The sequence below is a fragment of the Heterodontus francisci genome, chromosome 2, assembly GCF_036365525.1.
Source record: "Heterodontus francisci isolate sHetFra1 chromosome 2, sHetFra1.hap1, whole genome shotgun sequence".
Classification (NCBI taxonomy): domain Eukaryota; kingdom Metazoa; phylum Chordata; class Chondrichthyes; order Heterodontiformes; family Heterodontidae; genus Heterodontus; species Heterodontus francisci.
In genome coordinates, this window is record NC_090372.1 from 51894188 (window position 1) to 51920108 (window position 25921).

At 44.1% G+C, this 25921-nt stretch overlaps 1 protein-coding gene across 3 annotated transcripts in view; it reads right to left on the minus strand.

Moving 5' to 3' along the window:
• tbc1d7 (TBC1 domain family, member 7) overlaps positions 1 to 25921 on the minus strand; it is a 77284-nt gene that overhangs the window by 15271 nt on the left and 36092 nt on the right. For all 3 annotated transcript variants that reach the window (XM_068050339.1, XM_068050349.1, XM_068050330.1), the window contains exon 7: positions 15287 to 15432. In XM_068050339.1, the coding sequence (XP_067906440.1) occupies positions 15287 to 15432 (146 nt within the window). The remainder of the gene's footprint in view (positions 1 to 15286; positions 15433 to 25921) is intronic.

The following is a 25921-nucleotide window of genomic DNA, read 5'->3' on the forward strand; positions in this document are numbered from 1 at the left end:
TGCTAAAAGCCTCTCTTTTCCTTCTCATCGTACCCTGAATGTTGCTGGTCATCCATGGTTCTCTGGGCTTGTTGCTCCAACCTATTACCCTAGAGGGTACGTGTTGGGACTGTACCCTCCCCATTTCCTTTTTGAATGCCCCCCACTGCTCTTCTGTAGATTTCTCGACAAGTAACTCTTTCTAGTCTACCTTATCCAGATCCTGCCTTATTTTACTAAAATTCGCTCTCCCCCAATCCAAAACCTTTTTTTGCAACTTGTCTATTTCTTTCTCCATAACAAGCTTAAATTGTACCATGTTGTGGTCGCTATCACCAAAATGTTCCCCCACCAGCACATCAACCACCTGTCCGGCTACATTCCCCAGAATTAGGTCCAGCACTGCACCCTCCCTTGTTGGATCCTCTACATATTGAGCTATAAAGTTCTCCTGTACACATTTTAAGAACTCCACTCCACCTAAGCCCTTAACACGATGACTATCCCAATTAACGTTGGGAAAGTTGAAATCACCTAATATAATTACCCTATAATTTTTACACACCTCTGCAAATTGTGCACATATTTGCTCCTCAAATTCCCGCTGACGATCTGGGGGTCTATAATAAACACCTAGCAATGCGGCTGTCCCTTTTGTATTCCTAAACTCTACCCATAAAGCTTCATTTGATGCCCCCTCCAAGATATCATCTTTCCTTACTGCAGTAACTGATTCCTTAACTAATATTGCAATGCCCCCACCTCTTTTACCTCCTCCTCTGTCTCGCCTGAAGATTCTATATCCCGGGATATTGAGCTGCCAATCCTGCCCCTCCCTCAACCATATTCCCGTGATGGCTACTATATCACAATTCCACGTGTCAATCCTTGCCCTTAACTCATCCGTTTTACCTGCAATACTCCTGGCATTAAAGTAGAGGCCTTCCATCCTGGTCTTACTCCCTTGAAACCTAGTTCCGCTGCATTCCCTCTGACTTGTTCGCTTTCCAGTGTTTAGCTGTGTCCCTATTCTGCTAGGTGTCAGTATCCCCTCCCCCTGCCAAATTAGTTTAAACTCCTCCCAACAGCACTAGCAAACCCACCAGCAAGGATGTTAGTCCCCCTCTGGTTCAGATGTAGACCGTCCCGCTTGTACAGGTCCCACCTTCCCCAGAAATGGTCCCAGTGGTCCAGGAATCTAAAAGCTTCCCTCCTGCACCAACTCTTAAGCCACGCTTTCATTTGTGCTATCCTCCTATTTCTATACTCGCGAGCACGTGGCACTGGGAGTAATCCAGAGATTACAACCCGAGAGGTCCTGCTTTTTAGTCTACTGCCTAACTCCCTGAATTCTTGATGCAAGACCTCATCCCTCTTTCTACCTATGTCATTGGTACCAACATGTACCATGACCTCTGCCTCATCACCCTCCCCATTCAGAATGCCCTGCAGCCGTTCAGTGACATCCCAGACCCTGGCACCAGGGAGGCAACACACCATCCTGGAGTCACGTTGACGGCCACAGTAGCGCCCATCTGTTCCCCTGACTATAGAATCCCCTATTACTATTGCTCTTCCTCTCTTTCCCCCTTCCTGTACAGACATGAGATTACTGCTCATTTCTCTGCTTCACTTTGGAAGACCGATGCCTCAGTATTTGCACCTCTTCGTCTGGAATTCTGTTCCGAAACTATTTCATCACTACCTCTGTTCAACTTAAAATCTTTTAAAAATATCTGTTGACTGTGTCTTTAATTTCCCCTTCACCTCACTACTAGGTTTTCTCTTCCTTCCACCAAATGCTTTGCTTTCACCCGAGGGCCTCTACATAAAGTAGGTTGTTAGTCTCTCAATTAGGAGACTTGCAATCAGGTTTCTCAAAGGTCTAGTTGGCAAAGACGCTATCTGACGTTGCACTAAGCCATACAGTCATTCTCAGTCTATGCTGAACTGATTTCAGGTGGGACATCCAGCGGCATAAAGGAGCTGAAGATTAGAAAAGCAAAATTAAATAAGGCTACAGCTCCCAAATTCTATCCTGTAACTTCTGCAAGCAAGTGGGCTCATGTACATGTTGAATGAAGACAGGATCAGGCTTGACTGTGATGCCAACACAGTCAAATAGTCTTTTGCTCATACACTCTGGACTCAGTGGTCACTTAGGCCAGATACTGAAGGCTTCAAGTGGCTGCACTGTATTGTAGGAAAAGTCAGCAATTGACAAGACAGAAGAGAGGAAAAAAATATAAGACTCAGATTCAAATCCCAGTGTCAACTGACATACCGACAAATCTGGGGTTAGGTTTGCCTGTCCTGGTCAGACCATTTGCAGGTACGGTGGAAGAACTGGCATAAGAGGAAGTATTTTCCAAGCACATTGATGGAAGAGTAAAATTGGAAAGCTGTAAGTAAAAATCATTTGCACCAGGGTTTAATCTGCAATGTGAAGTATAGCCAGCATACATCTTGTAGTAGTGAAATTAGCAGATCTAGGTTCATCAATCAAACACTGGCTGCTGGCTATAGTCTACATTCTTGATCCAATATTTACTGTGTCATAGCTGACACCCTAACCTCAATGGGTTGAGGTTCTACTTAAAAAGTTTGCACTAAAAAGCAGCTTTCACAATTGTGTTTACCAGGACACGGATATAACCGTGATTTTTTATTAAGTATTGCTTGTAAATATACATCTGCTGTATTGTTATTCAACTGGCACTTTGAGGTTGTCACGCCAACTTGCTTTGTTGAATGATAATTTTCTTTAATTCACTGAGTGGAGATCTGACTTTGTATTTTTTGAAGAAATTTGATAGAACACAGATGAAGGATGACCTTGCTAGCAGCTTAGGATGGCCACCTAATTTGCAACACTGTATCCTATATTGCAAGGCCTGTGAGGTGGAAAGGAAATGGCTGCTCATCCCAGCAAGGACTAAGACCCAGGAAGTTTAAGGGAACTACCTGTTCTTTTCAGCAAGAAAAGAAAAGAAACACTGCTACCATGTTTGAATCACTGGATGACTATCATGTGACAAGCCCCTCCCCATCTGTGTTTTTAAGCTTGTGTTTTCTCTGCAACAGCAAGGAGAAGCTTCTGGACTCTGACATGTGTAGACCCAAGTGGGCACCACCCCCCCCCACTCTCCATTTGTGCTTACAAGCTTCGAACTCTGCCTGTTGACTGACCACCTTTGCATACTCCGGCTACAATCAGAAACCCCGTTGGAGGAAATGATCCACATTGCTGTCTCCAAGAGACCCACCGAATCAGTCATCTACCTCTACAAACTAAAAGCCTCAGGCCCACCGAATTCAGCTGCAAGCCAGCCAAATCACCAAACCCCACAGACTATATACCCCTTTTACTATGGACTCTAATTCAACCAATCTACCTTTCCCCACTATTGGTTGTTTAAACCTCTAGCGTGTGCGTGTGAGTGAAAGTTGGTGTGTAGTTTTTTATTTTTATTAGTTCAGTTTAGGTACAATAAAGTTAATCTCTTTGCTAAATTCAAAAAAACCTGTCCGATTGATTACTTACTTGTTATGATCATGACAAGAACCAAACACCTACTGAATTGGCCAGTACATTCACGTTCAGAAAGAATTAAAGCTGTTGTGGTCAAAAAAGGAGGGAAAAGAGGGAAGCCCTTCGACCCCTCCTCACTTGACCATAACAATGTTGACACCCCAGAATATAGACATCTACATTTCTTTCAAAAGAGGTTTTGCTTGGAATAGCTTCAACATTATGGTTATCATCTACTCCTGCTAATTAGAAGTCTCTTAATTACCAGATCATTCAAATTGTGCTTAATAAGGCTACTGTGCCATTTTAATGCAACTACATTTGAATTTCTGAATAATTAAAATTTTGGGTGCCAAAATTATTCCAAATTATTAGTGGACTGTAGTAGCAAAGGGAAAAAATGTCACGGACTATAAGATTTTGATCCAAAGGAAATACTGTAAAGGCCAATCTCCAAATTTCAGTCTGGCCCCAGGAAGAAAAAATAACCTGCAAATAGGATGCAACCTAAACTTAACCAAATTTGTTGCACTAAAAATACAGTATTTCGTTAAGTAGAGATTAATTCTGTCTCAAAATTATCCTACAAATCTATTACTAAGGTAAAGGTTTATTGTAATTCTCTCTTTCATTGTTCACACTCTATTATTCGTATTAGTAGCTGGGTTTATTAGTACTATTTTTTTTAAGAGATACAGCACTGAAACAGGCCCTTCGGCCCACCGAGTCCATGCCGACCATCAACCACCCATTTATACTAACCCTACAGTAATCCCATATTCCCTACCGCCTACCTACACTCGGGGAAATTTACAGTGGCCAATTTACCTATCAACCTGCAAGTCTTTGGCTGTGGGAGGAAACCGGAGCACCCGGCGAAAACCCACGCGGTCACAGGGAAAACTTACAAACTCCGCACAGGCAGTACCCAGAATCGAACCCGGGTCCCTGGAGCTGTGAGGCTGCGGTGCTAACCACTGCGCCACAGTGCTAGGATTTAGTTGTAGTACCAAGGTTACTATCTAATAGATAAAGCAATGGCAGCACAGTGGCAGTGGTTGATGGTCGGCACAGACTTGGTGGGCCGAAGGGCCTGTTTCAGTGCTGTATCTCTAAAACTAAAAAAAAACTAAAACTAAAAGTTTTAGTGCAGTGCACATCATGTGCTTTGTGGGAACTGCAGGATGCTTCTCAGGTCCTGGATAACCATTTGTGCAGGAAATGTCATCAGTTGCAGCAGCTTGAGCTCTGGGTTTCGGAACTTGAGCAGCAGCTGGCGACACTGGTGCATTCCGGAGGATGTGAGCATGCAAGGAGAGAGGGAATGGATGACTGCCAGTCAAGAAGAAACAGGCAGGTAGTGCAGAGACCCCTGAGTGCATCTCTCTCTCGAACAGGTATTCAGTACTGAATACTGAGGAAGATGATGGTTGTTCTGGGGAGTGTAGCCAAGGCCAAGGCACTATGGATGGCTCAGCTGCACAGGGGGACACAAGGAAGACTGGAAGAACGATAGTGATAAGAGATTCAATAGTCAGGGGAACAGGCAGGCGTTTCTATGACCATAGACATGAACCAAGGATGGTACGTTGCCTCCCTGGTGCCAGGTTCAAGCGGCTGCAGAGCATCCTGAGTTGTAAGGGGGAACAGCCAGTAGTCGAGGTCCACATTGGTGCCAACAACATAAGTAGAAAGAGGGATGTAGTCCTGCAGAAAGTTTACTGAGCTAGGTAATAAATCAGCAAGCAGAACCTCAAAGGTTCCAGATTACTCCCAGTGTCACATGCAAGTGATTACAGGAATACAGGGATAAGACAGATGACTGCATGGCTGGAAAGTTGGTGCAGGAGTGAGGGCTTTAGATTCTTGGGACATTGGGACCGGCTCTGGGGGAGATGGGTCCTGTACAAGCCTGACGGTTGCACCTGAACAGAACTGGGACTGAGTTCTTTGTGGGACGTTTTGCTCGTACTGTTGGGGAGGGTTTAAATTAGTTTGGCAGGGGGATGGGGACCTGAGTGCAGACTCAATTGGGAGAAGATCAGCAATGAAAATGGAAGGCAGCAAATTAGTGAGCAAGTCTGGAAGGCAGAGGAAACAAAGATTAGAAATTTAAAAATAGTGCGGCGGTGCTCAAGGATATGGTCATGCAGGCCCCCCACCTGCCAAGAATAAGGCACATTAATTTCGCCATATGGACATTAAATTTCAAATTGTTGCTGGGAAGAAGAGAAGGCCTGTGACAAGAGGTTGCCAGGCCCCTGGCTGGAAAGACAATTTTGCATATTAACAAACAGTGCGTGGAGCAAAGGAGCTATACCCTGCTCAATTACAATCCACAAACAGACATGGTCAAACCAGTTAGTCACATGACTAACCTGCTTGGCAGTCTGGGTTTTTTTCTGAATTGTAGAGTTTAAACTGAGAGTCTACAGAAAGCTGCTTGCTTCTGGATTGAAAAGACTGGCTGGCTCACAACAGCCTCCCCTGTCTGCTCCCGTCTTTCTCACGGAACTCCAACACCCACTGAAGACACATGAGCCCCAAGAGAGGAAAGTTTCCCACAGTAAACAAAGTTTAAGAATAATACTGGGCCCCAATGAAAAGCAAGATCTACCTACAATCTAGGACTCTACAGCGAGCTCGATGCACAGTGACAAAAAAACCCTCTTCAGAGGTTGCCTCAAACTTTTCCATTTTATTTTTCTTGTGCTCTTTCTGTCCCTATCTGTATGCCTGTACATGCGGGATGGGTTACACTCAGGCAGGACTGGAACCGATGTTCTCACAGGGGCATTTGCTAGTTCTGTTGGGGAGGATTTAAACTAGAATGGCAGGGGGATGGGAACCTGAATGGGGAGACTGAGGAGGAGGAAACAAGGATAGAAAGGAAAGACAGGAAACAAAAAGGCAAAAGTGGAAGGCATAGAAATCAAGGGCAAGAAACAAATAGTGCTATAGTGTGAAATAATGCTAAGACGATTAAGAATGTTAAAACGACAAGCCTAAAGTCATTGAGTCTCAATGCGCGGAGTATTCGCAATAAGGTAGGCGAATTAACCGCGCAAATAGATGTAAATGGATACGATATAGTTGTCCTTACGGAGACATGACTGCAGGGTGACCAAGGATGGGAACTAAACATCCAGGGGTATTCAATATTTAGGAAGGACAGGCAAAAAGGGAAAGGAGGTGGAGTAGCATTGTTAGTAAAAGAGAACATCAATACAATAGTGAGGAAGGATATTAGCTCAGAGAATCCTGATGTGGAATCTGCATGGGTGGAGCTAAGAAACACCAAGGGGCAGAAAACGCTGGTGGGGGTTGTATATAAACCCCCAAACAGCAGTAGTGATGTAGCAGGAAATTAGAGATGCATGCAATAAGGGGACAACTGTAATTATGGGTGAATTTAATCTAGATATAGATTGGGCAAACCAAATTAGCAATAATACTGTAGAGGAGGAATTCCTGGAGTGTGTATGGGATGGTTTTCTTGGACCAATACATTGAGGAACCAACTAGAGAACAGGCCACCATTGTGTAATGAGAAAGGATTAGTTAACAATCTTGTTGTGCGGGGTCCCTTGGGTAAGAGCGACCATAACATGATAGAATTCTTCATTAAGATGGAGAGTGAGAGAGTTGATTCCGAGACTATGGTCCTGAATCTAAACAAAGGAAACTATGAAGATATAAGGCGTTAGTTGGCTATTATAGATTGGGGAACGTTACTTAAAGGGTTGACAGTGGATAGGCAATGGCTAGCATTTAAAGAGCAAATGGATGAAGTACAACAATTGTTCATTCCTGTCTGGCGCAAAAATAAAACAGGAAGGGTGGCTCAACCGTGGCTTACAAACGAAATTAGGGATAGCATTAAATCCAAGGAGGAGAAATATAAAATGGCCGGAACAAGCAGCAAATCTGAGGATTGGGAGCAGTTTAGAATTCAGCAAAGGAGGACAAAGGGATTGATTAAGAAGGGGAAAACAGAGTATGAGAGTAAGCTTGCAGAGAACATAAAAACTGACTGTAAAAGCTTCTCTAGATATGTGAAGAGAAAAAGATCAGTGAAGACAAATGTGGGTCCCTTACAGTCAGAAATGGGGCAATTTATAATGGTGAACAAAGGAATGGCAGACAAATGAAATACATACTTTGGTTCTGTCTTCACAAAGGAGGACACAAATTAGCTCCCAGAAATGTTGGGGAACATAGGGTCTACTGAGAAGGAGGAACTATATGAAATCAGTATTAGTGGGGAAATGGTGTTCGGGAAATTGATGGGATTGAAGGCCGATAAATCCCCCGGGTCTAATAATCTATATCCCAGAGTACTTAAGGAAGTGGCCCTAGAAATAGTAGATGCATTGCTGGTCATGTTTCAAAATTCTACAGACTCTGGAACAGTTCCAACAGATTGGAGGGTAGCTAATGTAACCACACTATTTAAAAATGGAGGTAGAGAGAAAACAGGGAATTATAGACCGATTAGCCTGACATCAGTAGTGGGGAAAATGCTAGAGTCCACGATAAAAGATGTAATAGCAGAGCACTTGGAAAAAAGTGACAGGATTGGACAAAGTCAACATGGATTTATGAAAGGGAAGTCATGCTTGACAAATGTACTGGAATTTTCTGAGGATGTAACTAGTAGAATAGATAAGGGAGAACCAGTGGATGTGGTGTATTTGGACTTTCAGAAGGCTTTGATAAGGTCCCACATAAGAGATTGGCGTGCAAAATTAAAGCACATGGGACTGGGGGTAAGGTACAGACATGGATAGAGAACTGGCTGGCAGACAGGAAACAAAGAGTAGGAATAAACAGGTCTTTTGCCGAGTGGCAGGCAGTGTCTAGTGGGGTATCGCAGGGATCAGTGCAAGGACCCCAGCTGGTCACAATATAAATTAATGATATACATGAGGGAATTAAATGTAATATATCCAAGTCTGCAGACGACACAAAGCTGGGTGGCAGTGTGAACTGTGAGGAGGATGCGGAGAAGCTCCAGTGTGATTTGGACAGATTGAGTGAGTGGGCAAACACATGGCAAATGCAGTATAATGTGGATAAATGTGAGGTTATCCACTTTGAACAAAGAACAATACAGCACAGGAACAGGCCATTCGGCCCTCCAAGCCTGCGCCAATCTTGATGCCTGCCTAAACTAAAACCTTCTGCACTTCCGGGGTCCGTATCCCTCTATTCCCATCCTATTCATGTATTTGTCAAGATGCCTCTTAAACGTCGCTATCGTACCTGCTTCCACCACCTCCCCCGGCAACAAATTCCAAGCACTCACCACCCTCTGTGTAAATAACTTGCCTCACGCATCCCCTCTAAACTTTGCCCCTCTCACCTTAAACCTATGTCCCCTAGTAACTGACTCTTCTACCCTGGGAAAAAGCTTCTGACTATCCACTCTGTCCATGCCGCTTATAACTTTGTAAACCTCTATCATGTCGCCCCTCCGTCGTTCCAGTGAAAACAATCCGAGTTTATCCAACCTCTCCTCATAGCTAATGCCCTCCAGACCAGGCAACATCCTGGTAAACCTCCTCTGTACCCTCTCCAAAGCCTCCACGTCCTTCTGGTAGTGTGGCGACCAGAATCGCACACAATATTCTAAGTGTGGCCTAACTAAAGTTCTGTACAGCTGCAGCATGACTTGCCAATTTGTATACTCTATGCCCCGACCAATGAAGGCAAGCATGCCGTATGCCTCCTTGACTACCTTATCCACCTGCGTTGCCACTTTCAGTGACCTGTGCACCCAGATCTCTCTGCCTGTCAATACTCCAAAGGGTTCTGCCATTTACTGTATACTTTCCACCTGCATTAGACCTTCCAAAATGCATTACCTCACATTTGTCCGGATTAAACTCCATCTGCCATTTCTCCGCCCAAGTCTCCAACCGATCTATATCCTTCTGTATCCTCTGACAATCCTCATCATTATCTGCAACTCCACCAACCTTTGTGTCATCCGCAAACTTACTAATCAAACCAGCTACATTTTCCTCCAAATCATTTATATATACTACAAACAGCAAAGGTCCCAGCACTGATCCCTGCGGAACACCACTAGTCACATCCCTCCATTCAGAAAAACACCCTTCCACTGCTACCCTCTGTCTTCTATGACCGAGCCAGTTCTGTATCCATCTTGCCAGCTCACCTCTGCTCCCGTGTGACTTCACCTTTTGTACCAGTCTGCCATGAGGGACCTTGTCAAAGGCTTTACTGAAGTCCATATAGACAACATCCACTGCCCTTCCTTGGTGGCAAAAACAGGAAGGTAGATTATCTGAATGGCGATAGATTGGGAAAGTGCAGCAAGAACTGGGTGTCCTTGTCTACCAGTCGCTGAAAGTAAGCATACAGGTACAGCAGGCAGTTAAGAAGGCAAATGGTATGTTGGCCTTCATAGTGAAAGGATTAGAGTACAAGAGCTGGGATGTCTTGCTGCAGTTATACAAGGCCTTGGTGAGATCACACCTTGAGTATTGTGTGCAGTTTTGGTCTCCTTATCTGAGGAAGGATGTTCTTGCTATGGAGGGAGTGCAGTGAAGGTTCACCAAACTAATTCCTGGGATGGCAGGACAGACGTATGAACAGAGATTGGGTCAATTAGGCTTGTATGCGCTGGAGTTTAGAAGGATGAGAGGGGATCTCATAGAAACCTACAAAATTCTAACAGGACTGGGCAGTCGAGATGCTGGAAGGATGTTCCTGATGGCGGGGGAGTCCAGGACCAGGAGTCACAGTCTAAGGATAAGGAGTAAGCCTGAGATGAGGAGAGATTTCTTCACCCAGAGAGTGGTGAAGCTGTGGAATTCTCCATCACAGAAAGCAGTTGAGGCCAAATCATTAAATATATTCAAGAAAGAGTTAGATATAGTTTTTAGGGCTAATGGGATGAAGTGATATGGGGAGAAAGCGGGAACAGGGTACTGAGTTTGGATGATCAGCCATGATCGTATTGAATGGCGGTGCAAGCTCGAAGGGCCGAATGGTCTACTCCTGCTTCTATTTTTCTATGTTTCGATATGCATGCTAGCATGGGCGTGTCGTGTATCCGTAGGCGTTAACCGAATTAGAGTTTAAGTTTAATAAATTTCAACTTTTCTTCCATAAACCTGAGAAAGCCTGTTGGTGCTGGTTTCTTTGCCTTACAATTGGAAAGCAGTGAACAAGGATTCACCAAGGGGGAAATAAGTGTGTTTAAAATTAAACCCTGTTACAGTAAGACCAGGTGAAGGCTGAAAGGGAACCCTGGGCCTCTTTCTCACCTGGTCGTAACAGTATCCACTTCAATGCAAGGAGTATAGCAAATAAAGCAGATAAGCTGAGGGTACAGATAGACACGTGGCAGTATGACACCACAGCTATAACAGGATCATGACTTAAGGAGGGACAGGAATGGCAGCTCAACTTTCCTGGTTACAGGGTTTTCAGACGCGATAGAGAGGGGATAAGAAAGGAGGAGGAGTGGCAATTTTGGTCAAAGGAACAATTATAGCAGTGAGGAGGGATGATATGTTGGAATGTTCATCAAATGATGCCATATGAATTGAGCTAAGGAACAAAAACGGGGCAAACACACTGCTGCAAGTGTACTCTCGTTCCCAGAACAGTCAGGAGATAGAAGAGCAGATATGGAGGCAAATCTCTGAGAAGTGCAAAAACAATAGGGCAGTAATAGTAGGGGATTTTAACTATCCCAATATTAACTGGGAGAGTTTTAGGGTGAAAGGAATTGAGGGAGCAGAATTCATGAGCTGCATTCAGGAGAACATTTTTGGTCAATATATAGCAAGTCCAACAAGCGAGGGCGCAGTTTTAGACTTAGCTTTAGGAAATGAAGCTGGATAGGTGGAAGGAGTGGCAGTCGGAGAACATTTTGGAGGTAGTGATCATAATTCAGTCAGTTTTAACATAATTATGGAAAAGGACAAGGATAGAACAGGAGTTACGAGTTCTCAATTGGGGCAAGACCAATTTACCAAGCTGAGGAGTGATTTAGCGAAAGTGGGCTGGAAACAGCTACTTAAGATAAATCGATGTCACAGCAGTGGAAGGTATTCAAAGGGGTGATTCAAGGGGTTCAGAGTAAACATGTTCCCACAAAGAAAAAGGGTGGGACGGCCAAATCTAGAGCCCCACGAATGTCAAAGAGCATACAGAGTAAGATAAGTCAAAAAAGGAAAGCTTATGTTCAACACACAGAACTCAATACTGCAGAAAGCCGAGAGGAGTATAGAAAGTGGAAGGGTGAAATCAAAAGGAAATTAGGAAAGCTAAGAGAGGGCAAGAAAGAATATTGGCAAGCAAAATCAAGGTGAACCCAAAGGTGTTTTATCAATACATTAAGAGGAAGAGGATAACTAAGGAAAGAGGAGGGCCCATAAAAGACCAAAAACGTAACCTGTGTGTAGGGGCAGAAGATGTTGGTACTGTTCTTAAAGAATATTTTGCATCTATCTTCACAAAAGAGGGGGGGGTGATGCAGATATTGTAGTTAAGGAAGAGGTGTGTGAAGTATTGGATGTGATAAACATAGGGAGAGGGGAAGTATTAATGGAATTAGCATGCATGAAAATTGATAAATCACCAGGGCCGAATGAAATGTACCCCAGGCTGTTAAAAGAAGCCAGACAGGAAATAGCAGAAGGTCTGTCCATCATTTTCCAGTCCTCAGTGAATACAGGTGTGCTGCGGAGGAATGGAGGACTGCTGATGTTGTACCGCTGTTTCAAAAGGGAGTGAAGGATAGACTGAATAAATACAGGCCAGTCAGTCTAACCTCAGTAGTGAGCAAAATAATGAATCAATTCTGAGAGACAGGATAAACTGTCACTTAGAAGGGCACAGATTAATCAAGGATAGTCAGCATGGATTTGTTAAGGGAAGATCTTGTCTGACTAACTTGATCGAATTTTTTGAAGTAACAAGGAAGATACATGAGGGTAGTGCAGTTGATGTGGTCTACATGGATTTTAGCAAGGTTTTTGACAAGGTTCTACATGGCAGACTGGTTAAAAAAATAAAATCCCATGGGATGAAGGAAGTGCAGTGGATGTTGTCTACATGGACTTCAGTAAAGCCTTTGACAAGGTCCCTCATGGCAGACTGGTACAAAAGGTGAAGTCACACGGGAGCAGCGGTGAGCTGGCAAGATGGATACAGAACTGGCTCGGTCATAGAAGACAGAGGGTAGCAGTGGAAGGGTGTTTTTCTGAATGGAGGGATGTGACGAGTGGTTTTCCGCAGGGATCAGTGCTGGGTCCTTTGCTGTTTGTAGTATATATAAATGATTTGGAGGAAAATGTAGCTGGTCTGATTAGTAAGTTTGCAGACGACACAAAGGTTGGTGGAGTTGCGGATAGTGATGAGGATTGTCAGAGGATACAGCAGGATATAGATCGGTTGGAGACTTGGGCGGAGAAATGGCAGATGGAGTTTAATCCGGACAAATGTGAGGTAATGCATTTTGAAAGTTCTAATACAGGTGGGAAGTATACAGTAAATGGCAGAACCCTTTGGAGAATTGACAGGCAGAGAGATCTGGGCGTACAGGTCCACAGATCACTGAAAGTGGAAACGCAGGTGGATAAAGTAGTCAAGAAGGCATACGGCATGCTTGCCTTCATCGGTCGGGGCATAGAGTATAAAAATTGGCAAGTCATGCTGCAGCTGTACAGAACCTTAGTTAGGCCACACTTGGAATATTGCATACAATTCTGGTCGCCACACTACCAGAAGGATGTGGAGGGTTTGGAGAGGGTACAGAAGAGGTTTACCAGGATGTTGCCTGGTCTGGAGGGCATTAGCTATGAGGAGAGGTTGGATAAACTCGGATTGTTTCTACTGGAATGATGGAGGTGGAGGGGTGACCTGATAGAGGTTTACAACGTTATGAGTGGCATGGACAGAGTGGATAGTCAGAAGCTTTTTCCCAGGGTGCAAGAGTCAGTTACTAGGGGACATAGGTTTAAGGTGCGAGGGGCAAAGTTTAGATGGGATGTGCGAGGCAAGTTTTTTTTTTTACACGGAGGGTGGTGAGTGTCTGGAACTTGCTGCCGGGGGAGCTGGTGGAACCAGGTACGGTAGCTACTTTTAAGAGGCATCTTGACAAATACATGAATAGGATGGTAATAGAGGGATATAGACCCCGGAAGTGCAGAAGGTTTTAGTTTAGACAGGCATCAAGATCGGCGCAGGCTTAGAGGGCCAAATGGCCTGTTTCTGTGCTGTACTGTTCTTTGTTCTCTTTGTTCTTTGGATCCAGAGAAATATAGCAAGGTGGATACAAAATTGGCTCAGTGGCAGGAAAGAAAGGGTAATTCTTGACGGGTGTTTTTGTGACTGGAGGAATGTTTCCAGTGGCATTCTGCAGGGGTCAGTACTGGTTCCCCTGCTTTTTGTGGTATATATTAACTATTTGGACATAAATGTAGGGAGCAGATGAAGACGTTTGCAGATGACATAATGATTGACCATGTGATAGACAGCGAGGAGGATAGCTGTAGGCTGCAGGGAGATATCGATGGACTGGTCAGGTGTGCAGAAAAGTGGCAAGTGGAATTCAACCCGGAGAAGTGTGAGGTGATGCATTTGGGGATGTCAAACAAGGCAAAGGAATACACGATTAATGGGAGAATACTGAAAGGTGTAGAGGAAGTAAGGGACCTTGGGGTGAATGTCCACAGATCCCTGAAGGTAGCAGGCCAGGTCGATAAGGTGGTTAAGAAGGCATTTGGAATCCTTTCCTTTATTAGCTGAGGTACAGAATACAAAAGCAGGGAGGTTATGCTGGAACTGTACAAATCATTGATTAGGCCACAACTTCAGTACTGTGTGCAGTTCTGGTCACCTCATTACAGAAAGGATGTAATTGCACTAGAGAGGGTACAGAGGAGATTTGCGAGGATGTTGCCAGGACTGGAAAAATGCAACTATGAGGAAAGATTGGATAGGCTGGGGTTGTTCTCCTTGGAACAGAGAAGGCTGAGGGGAGATCTGATTGAAATGTACAAAACTTTGAGGGGCCTGGATAGAGTGGAGGTGAAGGGTCTATTCACCTTAGCAGAGTGGTCATTGACGAGGGGGCATAGATGTAAAGTGATTGATAGAAAAATTAGAGGGAAGAGGAGGAAAAGCTTTTTCACCCAGAGGGTGGTGATGGTCTGGAACTCACTGCCTGAAAGGGTAGTTGAGGCAGAGACGCTCAACTCATTCAAAAGGAGTCTGGGTATGCACCTCAATTGCCCTGAGCTGCAGGGCTATGGACCAAATGCTGGGAGATGGGATTAGAATAGGTGGATCGTTTTTCGGCCGGCACAGACACGATGGGCCAAGTGGCCTGTTTCTGTGCCTTAAACCTTCTATGATTCTATTTTGAAAAAGAGCAGAAAGACATGGTCAATAATGGTCTCTTGACTGTCACCACCAAAAAAACATTAATTAACAGGTCACTCATCTCATGGCAGTTTGTGGGACCTTGCTATGTGCAAACTAGCTACCACATCTGACAGCAGTGACTGCACTTCAAAAAGTAATTTTGTTGTTTGTGAATGCAATGGATGACAATGAGCTGTTCATGAATTTCCTCTTGTGCTAGATGAAGACAAAGTTACAAACTGATCGCAGTGTTACTGGCATACATCACCACTGCACCCAGAAAACCATCTATTTACTGCAATGTATATATTCATTTTTATTATAAATTATTATACATTGCAATCACTAATGTAACAGAAAACCTACCTTTGAAGGCTGGATTCAGGCAAACAGCCTGCAAAACAATGCATGAACCACAAGTCATAGGGGAGTTTACTCATGGCCAAGCATGTCTTGAGGTGAGTGAGGAGTTTGCTGTCTTCCAGATTCAGGTAATGTTCAAGGCTCTTTGGCTGCTCAGTTGATAAAAGACAAATACAAATTCTCAAATTATTAATAATTTCACAGCAAGGCCAAAAGGAGAAAATGCAAGGGACTATTGTTCAACAAACCACCATTTAAAATAAAAATTAAGAGTTTCCCTTGTATGTAAACCATCTGCTGTATGAAATGGTGAAGTGAGCAAACTGCAGCTCATCAATCAAAGGGATCCCAAAGGAGCCATTACTAATCAAAGCTTATATTTGAATATTACTTTCACGTAACAACATATTAATGAATTTAGCTAATTTGTATGTTAAAGGGAAGTTGGTAGCAAAGAGACTGCAGAACTGAGTGCATTATTAACAGAGTGCTAAAGTCAGGAATTTGGTAATGTGATACAGAACCAGTTTATACACTTAAAGAAAGGGCAAGAGCCAAAAAAGACAGCATGGACAACTAAATAAATAAGAGACCACATAAAAGGATTAAAGATGCAAATAAAGCACAGATTCTGGCAAATGGTAAAAATACAATGAGCAGCAAAGGGTGACAAAGCAGACAGGATACGCTACGAAAACAGATAAGCTACAAAAAGGGAGTGTGAAAAGAAACTCGCAAAGGCTATCAAATCATCACACAACTTTTACAATTACATTAGGAAAAAGATGGTCAGAGCAATGCAGACCTCCTGTTGAAAATGAATTAGCGGTGATGTGAACATCTTGTATTTATATAGCACCTTAATGTAATAAAACATCCTAAGGTGCTTCACAGGAGCATCATAAAACAAAATATGACACTGAGCCACGTAAGGAGATATTAGGTATATTGGGATATTTGGTCAAAGAGGTAGGTTTTCAGGAGTGTCTGAAAGGAGGAAAGCAAGCTGGAGAGGCACAGAGGGGTGGGGAGGGAAGGTAAGCCAGAATTAAATGAGCGCAGATATCTCGAAGGATTGTGGGGCTGGAGCTGGATGAGATTCTAGAGATAGGGAGGGGCGAGGCCATGAGGGATTTGAAAACAAGGATGAGAATTTTAAAATGAAGATGTTGCTTGACTGGGAGCTTAAATATGTCAATAAGCACAGGGGTGATAGGTGAACAGGACTTGGTGCAAGCTGAAACATGGGCAGAAGACTTTTGGAGGACCTCAAGTTAACAATGGGTAGAATGTGGGAGTGTATTGGAATTGCCGAGCTTTAAGGTAACAAAGGCAGGAACGTGAGTTTAGCAGATGAGCTGAGAAAGGCGAAGTTGGGCGATGTTAATGGAGGTGAAAATAGGCAGTCTTACTGGCGCGAATGTGTGGTGGGAAGCTCAACTTGGGGTCAAACATGGTCACAAACAGTCTGGTTTAGTCTCTAAACTATTGCCAGGGAGAAGGATGGTGTCAGTAGCTAGGGAACGGAGTTTGGAGCAGGGACTGAAAATAACAGCTTCAATCTTCCCATTATTTAATTGAAGGAAATTTCTGCTCATCCAATGCTGAATATCGGATAAGCAGTATGATAATGTAGGAACAGCGAAAGAGTCAAGAGCAGTGGTAGTGAGGTAGAGCTGGGTGTCAGTGTAAAAGTGAAAATTAATGCTGTCACCGAGGGGCAGCATGCAAATGAGAAATAGGAAGGAAGGATAGATGTTTGGAGGGCACTCAAGGTAACAGTGCAGGAGAGAAAGAGAAGCCATTACAAGAGATACTCTGGCCACAAATAGATCGATAAGAATGGAACCAGAGCAGTCCCACCCAGCTGGACGACAGTGAAGAGACATTGGAGGAGGATAGTGTGGTCAACTGTGTCAAAGGCTGCAGACAGATTGAGAAGGTCAAGGAGAAATAGTTTAAGTGACATAGGACGTCATTTGTGACTTTGATAAGAGCCATTTCAGTACGGTGGCAAGGTGGAAACCAGATTGAAGGAATTCAAACATGGAGTTCCAGGAAAGATGGGAACAGATATTCAAGGACTTCGGAGAGGAAAGGGAGTTTAGAGATGGGGGCGGTAGTTTGTAAGGACGATTGGGTCTCAAGGGTTGGTTCTCTGAAGCAAAGGATGATGACGGCAGATTTAAAGGAGAGACGGACAACACCTGGAGAGAGGGAACGGTTAACAAAATCAGCTAACATGGGGACAGGAGATGAGGTTGGGTGGTCTGCAGGTTAGTGGGAATAGGGTTGAGGGAGTAGAAATTGGGTTTCATGGACAAGATGAGCTCAGAGAGGGCATGAGTGGAGATCGGAGAAAGAGTGGAGATAGAAGAAACAGTGGAGAAAGATGCAAGTTCAGAGCTAGCAAAGGGGGTAACTTTAGAGGAAGTTTGGCCTGGTGGGCAAGTGAAAGGGAGGGACACGTCCAGGGCAGCTGATTGGATGGTCTCGATTTCCTCGTACTTATTATTGGAGGCAAGAGTGGAGGAGAAAGGGAAGAGGGGTTTAAGAAAACATTTTGAAGTAGAGAAAAGAACCCAGGAGTTATTCCAGGACTATCCTGGAATAGTGAGCAGTTTTAGCAGATAACAGTAGGACCCAATAGTGCTTTTATGTGGTTCAGCCAAGTCTGATAATGGAGGTTAAATCAGTTGTCCACCATATCCTTTCAAGTCTGCATCCTTTGGACTTAAGGGAGCAGAGATGAGGGCTGTACAGAGGGAACAGCCAGGGTGAGAGTGTTATGGAATGCGACTTGAACAGAGTGGTGGGAGTTTGGCGAGTTGAGGGAGTTGGAGAAGGAGGTGCTCCTTTGGTTTTTCTTACTTTTCCACCCTGTAGGACTTGGTTCTTACTATACTACGGGGGAAGAAGCTTGCTGTTTGGTGAGTATCTGGTAAGTGGTTAAGGTCTATTCTATTCCTAAGGTTTAAAATAGTACAGGGACTGGTGGTAAGGTTAATAAAATATGTAAAAAAGGAAAATAAATAATTGAATAAAATAATTAAGTAGTTGATTAAAACACATTAAGGATTGCAGTACAGGTGACATGTCACGGCTGCAGCATGTGGGGGCTCCTGGATGCCAGTGGAATTCACGGCAAAACACATCTTCAGCAAGTATTTTCAACTCGAGGAGCTTCGGCTCAGTCATTGAGCTGGAGGCCGAACTGCAGATACTGCGACACATCAGGGAGGGGGAAATTTACCTGGACACTTTGTACCAGGAGGCAGTCACACTCTGTAGGATAGGGTCTGGTCAGGGACAGGAGAGTGTGGCTGCAGCTGAGGCAGGTAAGGGGATCCAGAGGGCAGGAGTTCAGGAGCCTCAGCCTTTGTGATTGTCCAACAGGTTTGAGGTTCTTTCAACTTGTTTGGATGAGAGTGGGGGCTGCAGGACAGATGAGCTAGCTAACCATGGCACCGTGGTACAGGAAGCCATTCAAGTGGGGGGAGCAAAAAGGAATATAATGGTAGTAGGGGACAGTATAGTGAGGGGGATTGACAGTGTTCTCTGCAGCAAAGAGCGAGTCCAGAAAGCTACGGTTCAGGACAGCTGCTCAGGGCTGGAGAGGAACTTACAGTGGGAAGGGGAGGATCCAGTCGTCATGGTCTATGTAGGTACCAACGACAAAGGCAGGACAAGGAAGGCGGCTCTGCGTTGTCAATACGAGGTAGTAGGCACCAAATTAAGAAGGAAAATCTCAAAGGTAAAAATCTCTGGATTATTACCTCCGCCACGTGTAAATTAGCATAGGGTAAATAAGATTAGAGAAATTAATGCGTGGCTCAACGACTGGTGTGCTAGGAGTGGGTTCCAGTTCGTAGGACACTTGCACCTGTACTGGGGAAAGTAGGGGCTGCACCAGTGGGATGGTCTACACCTGATCAGTGTTGGGGCTGGTATTCTAGCGAGCTGCATAACTAGAGAAGTAGAGAGGGTTTTAAACTAAATAATGGGGGAAAGGGATCAAATTTGGGGAAGATGTGGTAAATCTAGGAGTAGAGACAAGCCAAGAGAGGAAGGTATTAATATGGGAAATGATAAACAGCCTGACAGGAAGGGATAGAGAGTACAAATCTAAGAGTAAATCAGCAGTCAATATTGAGGTTACAAAAATAATAAAAAGGACAAAACTAAAGGCTCTGCATCTGAATGCACGTAGCATTCGAAACAAAACAGATGAACGGATAGCGCAAATAGAAATAAATAAGTACGATCTGATAGCCATTACAGAGATATGGCGGCAGGATGATATAGATTGGGACCTGAATATTGAAGGATACAAGACATTTACAAAGGACAGGAAGCTAGGAAAAGGTGGAGGGGTGGCTCTGTAAATTAATGATATTAGCAACTCAAAACTGGGCATCCATGAGGCGCTATGGGCCATCTGCAGCAACAGAATTGTACTCAAGCACAATCTGTAACTTCATGGCCCAGCATATACCCCACTCTACTATTACCATCAAGCCAGGGGATCAACCCTGGTTCAATGAAGAGTGCAGGAGGGCATGCCAGGAGCAGCACCAGGTATACTTCAAAATGAAGTGTCAACCTGGTGAAGCTACAACCCAGGACTACTTGCGTCACAAATAACATAAGCAGCATGCGATAAACAGAGCTAAACGATCCCACAACCAACAGATCAGGTCCAACATCTGCAGTCCTCCCACATCCAGTCGTCAATGGTGGACAATTAAACAACTAACAGGAGGAGGTGGCTCCACAGATATCCCCATCCTCAATGAAGGGGGAGCCCAGCACATCAGTGAAAAGATTAGGCTGAAGCATTCGCAACAATGTTCAGCCAGAAGTGCCGAGTGGGTGATCCATCTCGGCCTCCTCCTGAAGTCCCCAGCATCACAGATGCCAGACTTCAGCCAATTCAATTCAACCCACGTGATATCAAGAAACGACTGGATACTGCAAAGGCTATGGGCCGTGACAACATTCCAGCAATAGTACTGAAGACCTGTGCTCCAGAACTTGGTGCGCCCCTAGCCAAGCTATTCCAGTACAGCTACAACACTGGCATCTATCTGGCAATGTGGAAGATTGCCCAGGTACACAAAAAGCTTGATAAATCCAACCCGACCAACTACCGCCCGATCAGTCAACTCTCCTCTCGATCATCAGTAAAGTGATGGAAGGTGTCGTTGACAGTGCTATCAAGCAGCACTTGCTTAGCAATAACCTGCTCAGTGATGCTCAGCTCCTAACCTCATCACAGCCTAGATTCAAACATGGACAAAAGAGCTGAACACAAGAGGTGAGGTGAGAGTGACTGCCCTTGACATCAAGGCAGCATTTGACCAAGTATGGCATCAAGGAGCCTGAGCAAAACTGGAGTCATTGGGAATCAGGGGGAAAACTCTCTGCTGGTTGGAGTCATACCTAGCGCAAAGGAAGATGGTTGTGGTTGTTGGAGGTCAATCATCTCAGCTCCAGGACATCACTGCAGGAGTTCCTCAGGGTAGTGTCCTAGGCCCAACCATCTACAGCTGCTTCATCAATGACCTTCCTTCAATCATCAGGTTAGAAGTGGGGATGTTCACTGATGATTGCACAATGTTCAGCACCATTTGCTTCTCCTCAGATACTGAAGCAGCCCGTGTAGAAATGCAGCAAGACCTGGACAATATCCAGGCTCGGGCTGATAAGTGGCAAGTAACATTCGCGCCACACAAGTGCCGGGCAATGACTATCTCAAACGAGAGAGAATCTAACCATCTCCCCTTGACATTCAACAGTATTACCATCACTGAATCCCCCACCATCAACATCCTGGAGGTTATCATTGACCAGAAACTGAACTGGAGTGGCCATATAAATACCCGTGGCTACAAGAACAGGTCAGAGGCTAGGAATCCTATGGTGAGTAACTCAGCTCCTGACTCCCGAAAAACATCCACCATCTACAAGGCACAAATCAGGAGTGTGATGGAATACTCTCCGCTTGCCTGGATGGGTGCAGCTCCAACGACACTAACGAAGCTCGACACTATCCAGAACAAAGCAGCCTGCTTGATTGGCACCCCATTCACAAACATTCACTCCCTCCCCCACCGGTGCATAGTGGCAGTAGTGTGTACCATCTACAAGATGCACTGCAGCAAAGGTCCTTAGACAGCACCTTCCAAAACCACGACCTCTACCACCTAGAAGGACAAGGGCAGCAGTTGCATGGGAACACCACCACCTGCAAGCTCCCCTCCAAGCCACATACCATCCTGACTTGGAACTATATCGCCGTTCCTTCACTGTTTCTGGGTCAAAATCCTGGAACTCCCTTCCTATCAGCACTATGGGTGTACCTACCTCACATGGACTGCAGCAGTTCAAGAAGACAGCTCAACACCACCTTCTCAAGGGCAATTAGGGATGGGCAATAAATGCTATCCTAGCCAGCAATGCGCACATCCCATGAATGAATAAAAAAAAAAGCACATTAGAGAGGGATGATTTATATTCAGGGAACCAGGATGTAGAAGCAGTTTGGGTAGAGATTTTGGGTAGAGAGTTTAGGCGGCACAGCGGCGCAGTGGTTAGCACCGCAGCCTCACAGCTCCAGGGACCCTGGTTCAATTCTGGGTACTGCCTGTGCGGAGTTTGCAAGTTCTCCCTGTGACAGCGTGGGTTTTCGCCGGGTGCTCCGGTTTCCTCCCACTGCCAAAGACTTGCAGGTGATAGGTAAATTGGCCATTGTAAATTGCCCCTCGTGTAGGTAGGGAACATCCCACTTCTAACCTGATGATTGAAGGAAGGTCATTGATACAGCAGCTGTAGATGGTTGGGCCTAGGTGGTAGGGAATACGGGATTACTGTAGGGTTAGTATAAATGGGTGGTTCTTGGTCGGCACAAACTCGGTGGGCCGAAGGGCCTGTTTCAGTGCTGTATATCTAAATAGATGAGAATGATAAAGGCAAGAAGTCACTCTTAGGAGTGGTGTACAGGCCCCCTAACAGTAACCACACGGTAAGACAGAATATAAAGGAAGAAACAATGGGAGCTCATCAGAAAGGTATGCAATAATCATGGGGAACTTAATCTACATATAGACAGGAAAAATCAGATGGACAAAGGTAGCCCAGATGAGGAGTTCCTAGAATGTTTTTGGGATAATTTCTTATAACAGTGAGTTGTGGAGCCAGAGAGCGGGCTATACTAGACCTGGTATTGTGCAACGAGACAGGAGTAATTAATGACCTCATAGCTAAGGCAATAACTAGGTAGCAGCAAACATAATACCAGTGAATTTTACATTCAGTTTGAGGGAGAGAAGAATGGGTCCAATACTGGTTTTAAACTTAAATAAGGGCAATTATGAGGGCATGAAAGCAGAACTAGCTAAAGTGTACTGGCAAATTAGGTTAAGGGATAGGTCAATAGAGATACAGTGGTAGACATTAAAGGGAATATTTCAGAATACACACATTCCAACGAGAAAGAAACATTCCAAGGGGAGGACCCACTATCCGTGGTTCACTAAAAAAGTTAAAGATACTATCTTAAACTTAAAGAAAAAGCATATAATTGTACAAAGATGGATGGCAGGTCAGATGATTGGACAGAATATAAAGAACAGCAAAGAATGACAAAGATTGATAAGGAGGGAAAAATTAGAGTACGAGAGAAAGCTAGCTGGAAATATAAAAACAGATAAGTGTTTCTCCAGATATCTAAAAAACAAAAGTTAAAGTGAGCATAGGTCCTATACAGTGAGAGTCTGGGGATTTAATAAGGGAAAATAAGGAGATGGCAGATGAATTGAACAGGTATTTTGCATCAGTCTTCACTATAGAGGATACAAGTAACATCTCAGAAATAGTTGTAAATCAAGAAATGGAAGGGAGGGAAGAATTCAAGAAAATTACAATCACCAAAGAAGTGGTACTGAGCAAATTGTTGGAGCTGCGGGCTGACAAGTCACCGGGTCCTGATGGACTTCATCTTACAGTCTTAATAGAAATGACTAGTGAGATAATTGATGTGTTAGTTTTGATTTTGCAAAATTCCCTAGATTCTGGGAAGGTTCCATCACATTGGAAAATAGCCAATGTAACTCCTTTATTCAAAAAGGGAGGGAGACAGAAAGCAGGAAACTACAGGCCAGTTAGCTTAATATCTGTCTTAGGCAAAATGTTAGAAGCTATTATTAAAGACGTTATAGCAGGGCACTTAGAAAAATTCAAGATAATCAGGTAGAGTCAACATGGTTTATTGGAGTTGCTTGAAGAAGTAACGTGCTGTGGATAAAGGGAAACCAGTGGATGTACTGTACTTAGATTTCTAGAAGGCATTTGATAATGTGCCACATCAAAAGTTATTGACGAAAATAAAGGCTCATGGTGTAGGGGTAACATTGGCATGTATAGAAGATTGGCTAGCTAACAGGAAAGAGAGAGTAAGCATAAATGGGTCATTTGCTGGCTGGCAAGAGGTAACGAGTGGTGTGTTGCAGGGATCAGAGTTGGGGCCTCAACTTTTTACAATTTATATAAATGACTTCAAGGCACCGAAGGTATCCGTTGCTAAATTTACTGATGACACAAAGATAAGTAGGAAAGTAAGTTGTGAAGAGGACATAAGGAGGCTACAAAGGGATATAGCTAGGTTAAGTGAGTGGGCAAAGATCTAACATATTACCTAAGTGTGGGAAAATGTGAAATTGTCCATTTTGGCAGGAAAAATAGTAAAGCAACATATTACCTAAATGGTGAGAGATTGCAGAGCTCTGAGATGCAGAGGGATCTAGGTGTCCTAGTGCATGAATTGCAAAAGGTTAGTATGCAGGTTCAACAAGTAATTAGGAAAGCGAATAAATGTTACTGTTTATTGCAAGGGGAATTGAATACAAATGTAGGCAGGTTAAGCTTCAGCTATACAGGGCATTGGTGAGACCACATCTGGAGTACTGGGTACAGTATTGGTCTCCTTATTTAAGGAAGGATGTAAATGCATTAGAAGCAGTTCAGAGAAGGGTGACTAGACTAATACCTGGAATGGACAGGCTGTCTTATGAGGAAAGGATAGACAGGCTCGGCTTGTCTCTGATGGAGTTCAGAAGAGTAAGAGGCAACTTGATAGAAACATATAAGATCGTAAGCGGTCTTGACAGGGAGGATGTGGAAAGGATGTGGGAGAATCTAGAACTATGGGATCAGTTTTTAAAAATAAGGAGTGGTCGATTTCAGACAGAGATGAGGAGAATTTTTTTCTCTCAGAGGGTCATGAGTCTTTGGAACTCTTCCTCAAAAGGCATTGGAAGCAATGTCTTGAAATATTTTTAAGGTAGAGCTGGATAGATTCTTGATAAGCAAGGGGGTGAAAGATTATCGGGAGTAGGCGGTAATCTGGAGTCAAGGTTACAATCAGATCAGCCATAATCTTATTGAATGGCACAGCAGGCATGAGGGGCCAAGTGGCCTACTCCAGCCCCTAATTCGTATGTTTGTATGTTGATCAAAGTTTTCAAGTTATTAAAAGGGAACAGATAGGATAGATTGGGAGAAACTATTGCCATTAGTTGGAGTCTAGGACTAGGGGGCATAGTCAAAAAAAATTAGAGCCAGACTTTTCAAAAGTCATGGTAAATGGTTGTTTTTCAGACCGAAGGATGGCAGACAGCGGTGTTCCCCATAATTCAGTGCCAAGACCACTGCTTTTTTTGATGTACATTAAATGAGTTGGATATTGGAGTACAGAGAAAAATTTCAAAATTTGCCAATGATACCAAACTTGGAGTTGTGGCTTACAGTGACGATGATACCAATCGACTGCAAAAGGACATGGATATGTTAGCAGAATGGGGAGACAAGTGAAGTGAATTTAATGCAGAGAAATGTGAGGTGATGCATTTTGGAAAAAGGGATATGGAGAGGCAATATAGACTAAATAGTACAGTTCTAAAGAGTGTACAGGGAGAGAGGAATGTCATAAGGTGGTAGGACACATTAAAAGTGTAGTTAGAAAAGCATATGGGATCTTGAGCTTCATAAATAGAGGTATTGAGTACAAAAGCAGGGCGGTTATACTGAACCTTTATAAAGCACAGGTTAGGTCACAACTGGAGCATTGCGTCCAGTTCTGGTCACAACACGTTAGGAAGGATTTGAGGGTCCTTGAGAGGGTGCAGAGGAGATTTACCAGAATGGTTCCAAGGACGGGGTATTTTAGCTACAAGGTTAGGCTGGAGAAGCTCGAGTTGTTCTCCTTGGAGCAAAGAAGATTGACGGGAGATTTGATAGAAATGTACAAGATTATGACAGGTTTGGAAAGGGTAGACAAAGAAAAGCTATTCCCATTAGTTGGCGTTACAGGACAAGGGGGCACAGTTTTAAGGTTTTGGGCAAGAGATGCATGGGGGATGTGAGGAAGAATTTTTTTTGTGCAGCGAGTGGTAATGACCTGGAACTCGTTACCTACAAGGGTGGTGGAAGTTGAGACGATGAATGATTTCAAAATTGGATAAACACTCGAGGGAAAGAAACTTACAGGGCTGCAGGAATAGAGCTGGGGAATGGGACTGACTGGATTGCTCTACAGAGTGCTGGCATGGACATGATGGGCCAGATGGCCTCCATCTGTGC